This window comes from Micromys minutus (genome assembly GCF_963924665.1).
Source record: "Micromys minutus genome assembly, chromosome: 29".
Classification (NCBI taxonomy): domain Eukaryota; kingdom Metazoa; phylum Chordata; class Mammalia; order Rodentia; family Muridae; genus Micromys; species Micromys minutus.
Window position 1 is genome coordinate 29,978,534 of NC_137964.1, and position 12,881 is coordinate 29,991,414.

The 12,881-nt window shown below is 52.2% G+C and overlaps 1 protein-coding gene across 1 annotated transcript in view; it reads left to right on the plus strand.

Annotated features, from left to right (window-relative positions):
- The window catches only part of FBXW8 (F-box and WD repeat domain containing 8), an 84,519-nt gene extending 76,327 nt beyond the window's left edge, over nucleotides 1–8,192 (plus strand). Inside the window, exons 9-11 of the mRNA XM_080941220.1 lie at nucleotides 4,720–4,893; nucleotides 6,247–6,357; nucleotides 6,688–8,192. Coding sequence (XP_080797346.1) covers nucleotides 4,720–4,893; nucleotides 6,247–6,357; nucleotides 6,688–6,832 — 430 coding nt within the window. The 3' untranslated portion in view covers nucleotides 6,833–8,192. The remainder of the gene's footprint in view (nucleotides 1–4,719; nucleotides 4,894–6,246; nucleotides 6,358–6,687) is intronic.
- Nucleotides 8,193–12,881: the final 4,689 nt, after the last annotated feature.

A 12,881-nucleotide genomic window follows, 5' to 3' on the forward strand; every position in this document is an offset into this window, starting at 1 on the left:
GTCTTTATATGACCATAAAAATAGTGTGTTCCAGTTCTGCCCTGTTATCAGCTGGGCTGGGCTTCCTGCATTGTTTAGGATGAACTGGAACTTCCAAAGCCAGCCTAGTTCAGCGTCCCTGTGGGTGGAGGGGTTGGGTGTGAGAGTGCACCTGGAGGTCAGACAGCTGGACTGTACAGTGAGGCTCTCTATGAGAGTGGGCCAGGGGGATGGCCCAGCTGTTCCGAGCATGCACTGCCCTTCTAAGGCACCTCAGTCTGATTCTCAGCAGCCACCTCAGGCGCTCACAACTGCCTGTAACTCCAGCTCAAGGGACCAGATACCCTTTTCTGGCCTCTGCATTCACATGTGCATATAAATGCACATATACAATCAAAACTAAAATCTTAAAAAGAACAAGACAAAAATATGCAACATAGGTATGCAAAATATCTGAATTATTCTTAACTTTAATATTTTTAAGTTTATTGTGTGTATGCATGATGATGGGGGTATATGGGCCACAGTGTGCATTTGGAGGTCCCAGGACAACTGTGGAGTTAGTGCTTTCCTTCCACCCTTACCAAGCTTCTAGGGACAAAACTCGGGTTCCAGTATGCGGCAAGCATTGCCCTTGCTGAGCCAGCTCCCTGAGCCTCACTCATACTTAGAACGCAGGCTACAAGCTAGGAGCTTCTGTGCTTCCAGCTTTGATACTTTGGCTAGCAGTGCCCCAGGCTGGCTTTTCATGAACCACAGAGTTTGGGGTTCAGTAGAGTCTCTGAGCAGTCGGGTGCTAAGAGCTCAGGATCACGAACGGGGTTGCTGAATGTCCACATGCAGACCACAAGTGTTTCGGTTGCTGTGAACTTGAACATCCTAGGAAGGCTGTCGGTGCCGTGTGGGCTCTGCGTGCACTCGTGTGCAGCCTCCTTCACAGCTCAGGTACAGCATGGTCAGACGGAAGCATGTGCTAACCCTTTAAAAATAACCAGTGTACGTAGTCATGATGTTACATTTCTGTACATTTACCTGTAGTTCCTGGATAGAAATGCAGCCAAGTGTGGATTCTTCCTGAACAGCCAACCCACAGTCTGAGCACTGCCAGCTCTGCCTCTACAGTGTGCCTTGTTATCATGCAGGACTGTTCAGACCAATAGGAAGCACACCCCAAGGTGTGACCCCCCAATTAAAGAGTCTTCTCGCTTCCTTCCAGCCCGGCACACACAAAGTTGTGGTGTGCTCGTGTGTGCTGCCTGCTGCCAGGGAGCGTGCAGGGCGCGAACATTACGCTCACTCCATCTGCAAGTGTTATAATGAGTTATTCAAAGCTCTTCACACAGGACCAACCAGAGCGTGCCTCCCTCTCTGTTCCAGCGCATTTTCCTGCCCATCAGATGGATGCTCCTCTGCTGGAGTCTTTGGAAGGTTCTGGTGTCTTTTGTTTTAATTGGCGGGCTAAAGCCGCCTCCTATGGTTCGGTTTTCATTAGCAAGGGCTGCGGAGAGGGAGTGTTGGGGCTGTCCTCCAAGCCCATCCATGAATATTAAACATAGGACAATTATAGCTTTCAGACCAATTATTTTTCTTTCAGCAGGCAAAGTGATGATGCTAGATGAGGATTCGCAGTTTCTACCATTGGCTCCTTCTTGTCCCTGGAATCGGTGGACCTGGCATGTGTCTCTACCCATTTGCTGGGCTACCTGTTTCCCAGTGTGGAGTGTGCGATTTGTGCTGAGGCTGCCGGCTCTGCCAGAGCTGCTGCATTGTGGGTTGGTACTGCACACTGTCAGATGCTCTGGGCCGATACCTGCTTCCTAATGTGATTTGATAGTCTGCGTGGACAGGACACTGCAGTATGTGTACTTCTGAGACAAGTCAGATATCTCACAACTGGGTTCTGTTGTCTACACCGGTTTCTGAGTCCTTAGCAAACCTGATCTGCTGTGTCTCTGTTGTGTGTTATCTTGTTTGGCGCAGAGGGGTTCCAGCCTGAGGCTCCCCTCTGGGTCTCCCTGCCTCTAGAGTCCTGAGTGACAACGGCCTGAGTTTACTCCTGTCTTGCTGTGAGGCCTCCCCATTCCGCACCTCAAGACTGTGGTCAGCTGTTTTGTTGTTGGTGTGTTTTTTACAGCAGGATTTCTTATAACCAGGCTGATCTCGAACTTGCTTTGATGTAGCCAAGAATGATCTTTAACTCTCTTGGTCTTCCTGCCTTCATCTCCCTGGTGCTGGGATCCCAAGTTCCATTGTTCCACATTCTATGTACTTCATACTGGCTATGAGCCTGGTACACAGTCTGAAGTAAATTGGGTGTGTGCACACCAGGGCAAAGCCAGCATCCTCTAAGGCCTGATTTTTAAAAACCTCCCTGAGGGCTCTGGCTACATTTCCCCTCACAAGGAATGGATGTTAGCATTTAACTTCTGACCTGTGCTTATGGGAAGTGTAGTTCACACCCATCAGCCAGTGCGGCATCCTCTGTGCAGCCTGGTGATGGCCCCACACACTTGCTCACTTCCAAAGATCTGAGTGTCGCCCCATGGTCCACGGTTGGCATGTCCTGTGGTTGCCTGAAGCGGTGCACAGTTAATTACGACATCCCCATCCAGTCATTCGCGTTCATGGTGTCTTTAATGGTGCCGCTAATTTCCCTGTCAGCCTAACGATTACTCCTTAACTACTAATTCCTTCTCCCTTAGGCTGCTGAAGACTTCTTGTATGCTTCCATTTTTAAAGTAACATTCTCCAGTATGTATTTTTATTCTGATTAGTGTTCACTGTCACTAAGCCCAGGACATCACTAGGACCTCCTTTTGCTGTGATGCCCCTGCCAGCCATGCTGGAATCCTTCCTGCCTACTCATGAGTTCAAGGTCGGTGTCTTCATTCTGGAAGACAGATGGCTGTTTGCGAGGAGAAGTCGAGGTGTCTGGCCCCTCACTGTGAATTGAGGGCAGCAGCCTCACCCTTCCAACAGCCCCGGCTTCTGAAACAGGCACTTGCCTGTCTTGTGCTGCTGACGCAGCCTGACCCCACCAGGCAGGCAGGCAGGTAGGTAAGCTCTGAGGTTCCGCAGAGTGTGAGGCACTGAAGGCCAATGTGAGGCTGTGGTCACTCTGCATCTGCAGTCAGGAGAAGGGATACAGGCTGGAACTGGACTCCTTCCTTCCCTATCCACTCCAGAAACACCCAGCAGCAGGGCCTTCGAAGCCATTCCAACCTCGGCCTCACACGGGGAGCTTGAGCTCATTCCTTGCAGAGGGATTGCATGTATAGTATTCATGGGTCTCATCAGGCCTAGAGTCTGAGGAGTATTGAAATGTTAGTGTTTTTATAGTGCTTATGATGGGTAACTGGATGTGGCGTCCCTAAGGCATTCCCGTGTGGGGTTTTCTTGCCCTTTCTCTCTGTGGGTCTTCACTGTAACTTGAAGGGACCTGTTATGAAGGAGCTGCTGCACTCACTGTTATATGTAACTTGGCTCCAAATTGAGAAAACAAAGCATACATTAACGGCTATCAGAAAACTAAAAATTCATTTAAGATCAGATTGTGCCCACATAGACCAGAAGAGGGCACCTGGATCCCCAGGTGCTGGAGCTACTGCTTTTGTGGTCTGCCTGATGTGGGTACTGGGAACCAAACTCGGATTCGCTCCAAAAGCAATCATGTTTTTAACTGAGAATCCGTCTCCCCAGCCCTTGGAGTGTGTTTCTTACAGTCAGTGGTTCTTCATACAAACTGGGGCTGAAGAGGTTAGGCACAGGCCCAATGCTCACATGGTCGTTCACAACTGTGACCCAGCTCCTACGGATCTCATGGCCTCCCCTGGGTTTTGCACACAAGCACACATAAACATAATTTAAAATGTAGTTGTTAATTTGGGCATATTATTGATAATTTGGTATCTTTCTTGATTGGCAGTGCCTGGCTGTTGGAAGGGCCTGTTAGAGCCAGGGCCTTGCTTCAGCCCCATGGGGCTGACAAGTGCCGTTTTCTTCTGTGGACAGTGCATGAGAGATGGACTAGTCTCTGGAGGCTTCCTCTGGTCCTGTTGACTGCCTCGTGTTCACAACATACCTTTCTGGGAATTGCCCTCCCTCCCTGGGCTCTTGTATGTAGGGCTGCCGCTCACATGGCTGGCAATGCCTGTTGCTGTGTAGGTGAATGACTTATTTCTAAAAAGTCATTTAAAGTTCTGAATTTTGGAAAGTGGGGAAAAAAACACTCAAGCAGAAAACCTGGGCAGATCTAGAGACCCAGGGAACCTGGAGGGGTGATAGACGAAGGAAAGAAATGGAGTTATGAAATTCATAAAGCACTGTCTGTAAAAAGGAAGTTAGTTCTCCTTAGAGTTGGCTCCTGCTCCCCATGGACAAGGTTGTCAGACAAACTTTTGGTAAAATTTGCTCTGAAATCCAGCTCTTCTGGCTCAGAACTGCAACACTTATTCTTGTACTGTGTGTGCCTGGTGACCACACACTAACAGGCAAGTTTCTATGATGCCTTCAGGGCCTGGGGAGCGAGTGAGGCATAATCTCGAGGTTAAAGTCATCCCAGGCTCTGGACGCAGGTAGAGTCTGGGACAGCACATGCTTGTTTCTCATCACAAGACAAAGCTTCTCTAAACTGCAGGCGATTCCCCTCGGGAGAATCCCAGCGGAACGCTCTAGGGACTGTGGTGCTGGTACTTGCAGGCTTCCTCAGTTACCTCTTTTCTCCTGGTGCTCTTCTTCCAGAGTGAGGATCCATGACCTCCGAAGCGATAAGCTTGCCCTGTCGCTGTCTGCCCATCAGCTGGGAGTGTCCGCAGTCCAGATGGATGACTGGAAGGTTGTTAGTGGAGGCGAGGAGGGGCTGGTGTCTGTGTGGGATTACCGCATGACCCAGAAGCTGTGGGAGGTGCACTCCAGGTAAGCTGGCTCCTGCGTACAGACTGTGGTTCCTAGGCCACGCCCTTGCTCTACCTTCCTGAAAGCTCCTCTTTAAGCATCCTACCTTCTTAGGATGCAGTGAACACTTCACAACTGTGGTGCAGGTTACTGTGTGAATTTCTTCATATTACCAGGAAAAGGAAGAAACCAGTGTGGGGAGGTTAGTTTCCAGTGTGCAGGTGAACGGGTTGGCACAGGTCACCCCCCCCCCCCCGTGTGTCCCGGCATGTTCTGTGCAGCTTGTGCCTTTCCTCCTTCAGTATAAAGAAGGACACCTGGGGGCTGAGTTGAGCGAGCCTTAGCAAAGGGGAGTTCATCTTAGCCTGAGCAGGAGGGTTGAGATGAGTCCCGAGCACAGGCCAAGGGCTTCTCGGACTGGAGCCCTACTGTGAGATTGTTCAGGTGACCATACCTCCGTTTTGAATTTAGAAGCAACCTGGAGTCCTGTAGCTGAACACTGGCCCGGCTGTAATGAGCGGGTAGAGGCTGTCAGGTGCCCAGTTTGAGAGCCTAACATACACAACTCTCCCCAGATACAAAGTCAGTGTCTTTCTTGGCTGGCAGCTTTGATCAGAGCCTCCAGTCATCCCTCTCCACCTCTGCCTTTGCCCTTCCCCAACTTCACTGCTGATACCGTGGTGCCACCAGGTGGTGCCAAAAGGCAGCTCAAAAGTTCCACAGTGGAAAAGCATTTGCCTTAATTTGAGGAGAGCCAGTACGTATAGTTCAGGACAGCACAGCATTTCTGGGCCACTACGGGGCTCATACCCTCTCTCCACCTAGGGGAGACCAGGGAAGTGAGGTCCCTGCTGTCCAGCCCAGGGCACCACTAAGGCCTTCTCTCTGCAGGCCCCTGTGCCTGTCCCAAGCTCAATCTAGTACAGCTGCCTTCCCTCACCAACTGCTTCTTCCTCTTGGTGTGCTGTGGCATTCCTCCTCCTCGCAGAGGTGGGCACCCATTCACACTCTCTTGTCCCCTGGCTCACGGTATGACCTCACCAGGTACAGGGGCTGTCAGCTGTGGCCATCGCTCAGGACTGGGCCTTACCCATGTGGCTTATCAGATCTCTATGCCATGTTGTAGGTCTGTCTCAGGATGATTGTTCTTATATTCCAAATACACCAACTTGTTGGAGCAGTCAGCTGGAATGTGAGAAGGTTAGAAGTGTGTTTGCAAAATGACATGGTGCCAGAGAAGAAGGCCTTGGTTGCAACTGCTTTGGGAGCTGAAGCTGGTCCAGTTCCTTCTCCATGGTGCAAAGTGCCTAGAAGGTTCTGCAGCACAGTCATGGAAAGCTGCAGCGCCTTACAGTGCTCTTCCCCCCACCACAGGCACCCTGTGCGCTATATCTCCTTCAATAGCCACAGCATGATCACTGCCAACGTGCCCTACGAGAAGGTGCTGCGAAACTCCGACCTCGACAACTTTTCCTGTCACAGGAGGTCAGTGAGGGGTTGGGTGGAGTTGGCGCTGTGTTTTCCCTGCTCCATCTCAGTCCCCTCATCCTCTCAGGGTATCAGCCGTGGTCCTAATTTCGCAGAAATTGGAAGGCAGTGACTGAGTGTCTGCAGCTGTTCCTGGTGTCGGGGACAGCGGAAACACAGTCAGACGCTCTTCCTAAACAGTCTGTCGGGCCTCCCTACTCCCCTCAGCTCTGAGGTCTACATATCTGACACACTATGGCCTCGGAGCACAGTGGAGAGAGCTAGCTTAGATCATGCCTCTTCCCACGGCAGCCTCTTTGACTGATAACTTATCTCTGCTTCCTCTAGACATCGTGGCCTGATCCATGCCTATGAATTTTCTGTGGACCACCTGGCCTTTCAGAGCCCACTTCCTGCCTGCCGCTTACTCTCCGACACCATGGCTGGATACAGCTATGACCTAGCACTGTCTTTCCCCTATGACAATATTTAGGGTGTCACCTCATGTAGATGTGGGAAGGGTGGTTTTACAAATGTCAGAGCTGGAGGGAGGCTCTGCAGCCACAGTGGACATGTGGGGGCAGTGCCTGGAGTGCCTGCAGCCATACAGCCTCGTTGCCTCGTGCAGCACCCATACAGAGCCGGAGACCATTTCTGCTGTCCTCTTCCTCCTCCCCTCCTGGACTGTGTTAGGATGGGCTGATGGCTCCTCCCCCTCAGCCTGTGGCAGTAGTGACAACCTCTCTCCATCCACAGGCCAGGGCACCCAGGCCTTCACCCCCACTGGGTGTGGTGCTGAGGGTGGAACCCAGAGTCTCATCACACATGCAGGCAAGCGCTCAGCCTCCAAGCTGCTTCCCAGCTCACAGTGGTCTCCTCAGCCCAGCCCCAACTCCCTTACCTGTGTGGAGTGTTCTGTCCTGTACATGTGAAGGGGACAGCCATTGTTCCCTGCAGAGGGAAAGGACCTTTCCACAAGGTTGGGATCCATTTCTGAGCTACCCCCTCTGCCTTCAGAGTGTCATGGGCAAATCCACACACGGGGGGCCAGGAGACCAGTCAGGGTTCTTCAGAATCCCCATAGAGCAAGCACCTCACATGCCTGTACACCCACATTCGGTCTGCCGAGAAGCAAAAAAAAAGGGAGGGAGGGTGGAGCTTCATGGTGTGGAGACCTTAGAGGGAAGGAGCAGAGCGGCTCCCACACTGTGCCCCGCTGGCCTGCTCCCTTCCAGTGCTGGGACCTCCAGCTAATGTGTGGTTTTGTGGCATGAAGGGGTTCTCCTACATTGAGGCCTCAGATGTCCACAGCACAGGACAAAGAAACCTTCCATAGCACTTCAGAGTGCCCAGGGCTGCTCACCTCCCTCCTGCTGGGCTGGCGCCCCCTGCTGGCCTGGTCTTGCTATATCTTCCCACAACCACAATCCCCACCCCCTGGAGCTGAGCCACCTAGAAACTTTTGTCAGAGAAATTGGCTGAGCACTCAGCTCCCTTCTGGGCTTTGCAACCATGAAGGCTACTGAGAAGCTTTAAGAGCAGAGCAGAGGTGACTAGTTTCAGAATACCTGCCCTCCTAGCCCCCAACCCCCACCCCATTAGGAAAAGCACCGAGCTTTTCTGCTAGCCTCTGGGAAGACACCCTTCCCCACAGAGCATCAGATCTACCCCAAGATCTGCCCTCACTAGCTCACAGGGTGGAGACAGGTGGTCCCTGTTAGCTCCCTCTTCTGCCTCTAGAGCCAGAAGACACCAGGATACATCCCTGGGAGCCAGAGGTGGCCACACATCTGCAGTTTGCCTTTTGCCTTAAGCGGCCATATCTGCTATATTATTAAAAGTTCTGGACTTACGGCCTTATTTGCTGCTCCTGGACTCATTTGAAGTCTTCCTCCGCCACGTGTGGCTCTGGTTTACAGCTGGGGGTGCGGCGTCGCAACATGACATGCATATACAGACTGCCCATGCAGGTGACATGCTTTTGAACCTCACAGTTCAGGAAAGATTCTCTAGGGTGCTGTGTGGCTTTCAGCTGAGCAACAGAATTGCCAGCCTTCCCCAGTATAGGGACTTTCAGTTGAGTGGGAAGGCCCACAGCCTCAGGACAAAACACTGGTACCCTCCACGAGGACTGCAGGCCCCAGTCCACTCGTTACAAGACAGTGGCTCAGATGGAGACGCCACCACCCATGAGCTCTTGCTTGAAGCAGCAGATGGCATGGGCTGTGGCATTGTGGCCACACAACCAAGCCAGATGATTACCTAGCTCCTGCGGCAGGCCTGCGGTGACTTGGCCAACATTGCCCGTGTGTGCAGTAGCCGAGTCCCTGGGCCACAGCTTACGCTCAGTCTCTGATGCTGCTTACTGCTGTGCTTTAGGGAACTTCTCCCTGGAACCAGAGAGGAACTCCAGCCTGCGCCCAGCTGAGCCTGTGTGTGGCAGCTGCCCTCTTCCCAGAACGTACTGCCTGTCACACCCCTCGGCCTCACTGCTGAAGGGCCCCCACTTTCCCTGTGGGGACAAGCCTGTCCTTCCCTAGCCAGAGTTCTGAGCCCTCCTGTATGTGGCCCTGTTCCTGCCCCAAGCCATGTTGGCATTCGTCCAATTCATGGTGAAGACAAAGGTGCCACTGATGCCATTGGGAGTGGCCTGGTTCCGGCACTGGCTCCCTCAAGGTCACGGCATACAAGGACAGCCTTTATGGCAAGTGTTTGCCAAACCTCAAGGTGACTTCACTTGTTCCTCTCTGTCCACCAAGTTGAGCCTCTTCCAGTACCATGGAACTTGGCCTGGTCAACTGCAGGATCCAGGATCAGACCTGAGGGCCTGTCTGTTCCCATTTAGCACAGCACATAGGAGTATGAACCAGAGCCTAACAGTGGTTTGGTTTTGTTCAGGTCTTTAAGAACCTGGCTTGCCAAGGGATCAACATTGCAGGCTGCCCTGATTGTGTCCTGTTTCTTACCCATAATTTATGTGTCACTAGGCTGCAGGTATCCATCAAGCTGTTTCTGTGAGCTTTTTATCACACGGCCTTCTGGGAAATGTACCAGATTAAACATAAGCCTCAAACCACCACCAAACTGAGGGAGTGGGCAAATCTATAAGCAGAGCATAGTTTCTCACACCTGCTACCCTGAAGCAGGAGGATTTTAAGTTTGAGGACCTGTCTCTAGAAACAAAAGGTGGTAATGGGACAATACTCTAGGGTAGATCCCAATTACAACTCGCTATAGAATATAGAGAGCACACCTGACCTCCACCCACAGCCCTGGGGCCTCACAGCTCCCCAGCTGCCTTAGCAGCTTCAGTCTCCGATGGAGATCACTAGCCAGTGTCATTGATGGGGAGCCGGTACTTACCTGTTTGATGTTGGCCTAAACCCTGCTTCACACTGCTGACAGGGGTGCCTGTCTGGCTCATGCCACACAGGGATGGGAAGCCTGGCTGCACAGGGGTGGAGTACCCCCCACCTATACACAGTTCTGCAAGAAACAATCTACCTGCTTCCTGCCCTGCAGATCACAGGACCCACCCACGTGGTAGGGCTGCCCTGGGCAGTAGCCTTCAGCCCTTGTTGCTCCAAGGCCAGAAGCCCCATGGGGTTACTAAGGAATTACTGTAGTCCTTGGGAGCTGGTTTGCACCAGTTCATGGTCCTCATCCTGCATCCTGCTGCAGAGCATGCTGGGAGCCAAGCTGTAGGTACTCCTGGTGATTCTACAGTAGAAATGCAGCCTGGCCTAGCCATTGTGAACAAATGAGCTTGCTTCTGGGCCTGGTGGACTGGGCTCCCAGTGAGTCAGTCTCATTTTAATTAGCTGTTTGGATTAGCCCTGCCCAGAGCTTCAAAGACATTAGCAGGCCCTCAAAGGGGAGCACAAGCCGGCAGGCTGGATGCAGATCCAGTCCATCTCTGCTGTCTTCCCAGCTCGACCCCTGGGCTCCATTATTTATGAAAACATTTTACATTCATGAACTGCCTTTGTTGAGAAGGACACAACTGAAACAAACTGGGAGAGTCTCAGGAAACCCAGGCCTGGGAGATGCCAAGGTGACAGCTGCCCAGAGCCCACAGCCCCCTCCTTGCCATGGAAAGGAACTATAGGGAGCCCAGGGAGCCAAGCTTCAGATACTTTATGCATTGTGTCCCCACACTGACCTGCTGGCTTTCTAGTACCCTAGAACCAGTAGAAACCTGGAAGTCAGGAAATCCCCAAATTGTGGGGGACACCTTTGTGGGGTTATTCCCAAAGCTGACAGTTTGCTTGGCTCTGAGCAGGGAGGTGGGAGCCCCAACAGCTGCTCCTGCCTGCTGCTTTGCTGAGGCCTTTGCCAAACTGAGGCCTACACTCAGAAGCACGGCCCTGGCAGTGCCTTCAGACCTTCTTCCTTACCAGTCCAGAAGAGCTGGTGGTGTTGGGTGGCCCTGTGGGCCAGCATCCGTCACAGGCCAAACACAGTCAGGCCAGCCCTGCCTGCCAAATGCTTGCTCAAAACACCTGCAGACCCCTCAGCTCCTCACTTGCCTCTGGAGTCCAATATAGTAACCCATCTAGCACCTTCACACATACACACATTCTCATGTGCACACACACAGCACCATCCTAACATCCCCCGAGCAGTCTCTGCACACCCCTATGACTGGCCACATAGCATGTTTTGCTTTTAAGTAAGACATACTAGCTTGAACCTCATCCCCAGCAGTAGCCCAGGACTCGTGCACATTAGGAAGAGCACTTGTTGATGAGAAGATCCGTCCACCACTCAGAACCTCCCCAGACAGCCTGCTTGGCGAAGGCAGTATGGGAAGACGCCACTGAATCTGGCACATCACCATGGAGACAGCCTCTCTTTAGTCATGACAAGCACCCACAGGCAAAGAGGAGGCTGCAGGGGTCTCCACTGAGACCAGAACAATCCGCTCTGTTCTGGCAACAGGGTTGTTTGTTCAGGCATGAGTCACCGTCCCCTGGGCAGTACTGATGGCAGACAGCATTGTTTCACCAAATCAGGAGAGCTAAGATGCTCTGCCAGGCCAGCATGATAGCTTAAGAGGTAAAAGCATTTGGGGCAAGAGCCTGACAGCTTGACTTTGATCCCCAGAACCTATGTGGAAAAGAGGGGAGGGGCTGAAAAAACAGTTCCCAGCACCCAGACCATGCAGCTCACAGCTGCCTGTAACTTGAGCTCCAAGACTGGGACACCCACACCCACATGTACAAACAAAGGCATATACGCTTTCCTCCTTCATATTACAAAGCTGATGTGGTGGCCCACATCTGTAATCCCAAAGCCCCTGTAAGATGGGAGCAGAGACAGGACAATTTCCAGACGCCTGGAGTACACAGATGCTGGGGAAGCCCCTGCCTCCATGCCTCAAATGTGGTGGAAGGCAAGAACGGCTTGTTGACCTCTCACCTCCACAAACACACAATAGCAGGTGCACATCCATGGTCATACACTGATAGTAACAACTTAAAAAATATACACATTAGGGGGCTGGAGAGGTGGCTTGCTGTTTAAGAACACTTGAGAACCAGAGTTTGGTTTTTGTACTCACAGAACATGCCAGCACCTCTAACTCCAGCTCCAAAGGATCTGACCCCCCCCTCTAGCCAACGTGCTCTCCTATGCACAAATGCATATACGCACAAGTAATACTAATTACATGTTTAGCCACATCCACTTTTACACATGCATGGAAAAGAACTGGAAGGGGATGGAGTGAAGATACATCATGACTGCCCTCTGGGCTTTAGGGAGCCCTGGCTGCAGGTACCCATGATGTGGCCATTGACAGACTACACAAATGAGATCAAACGAGCTCAGAACAAGACGTCTAACTAAGCATGCTAACAGCAGCAGTTGCCAGTTACCCAGAGAACTTTCTGGAGTCTAGAAAGGCACCTCCCAGGGTCAACAGAGGGAACAAAGCATCTTAGAGCAACGCCCTATAGACCTGGAGAACAAATACCAGCGAGCCATTGGCTGCAAGGGCTCTGCAGACCTATTTCAGCCCCATGGGCCCCGCCCCACACTCGTCCTGAAATGAGCAGTGAGCGACTACCGGAGCCATACAAGCTACTCACCTGCAACAGGCACCTCTGGTCTCCACAGCTACCTGTGCTGGAGGCTGGAGTGTCCTAGGCTCATATTCGGGTGTGTGCTATCAGGAGGAACCGTGGTAGCCCCAGCTGCAGGTACCCACCATCAGGAGCCAGCCAGCCGTGATAGTGCTGAGAAAACCATCACCTGCACGCCAGGTCTTCTGGAAGCCTGCCCAGACAGACTCTTCCTGGCTTCCACTGGGTGGAGACCACAGGTGGATGCCCAGTCCTTCAAGGAGGAAACAGATGGAACAGGGGGACCAGCAGACAGGACAGAGAGCCTTCCTCACCAGTCTGTCTGCTCCTCAGAATCAGTCTTCGGTCACGGAAGACAGGGTTCCTTTAAGGGACGTGAGGGACGGATAGGGATGCCGGGCTCATTAGGAAACCTTTATTGTCACCATTAGAGATTAAAAGCATCAAAGTCCCACA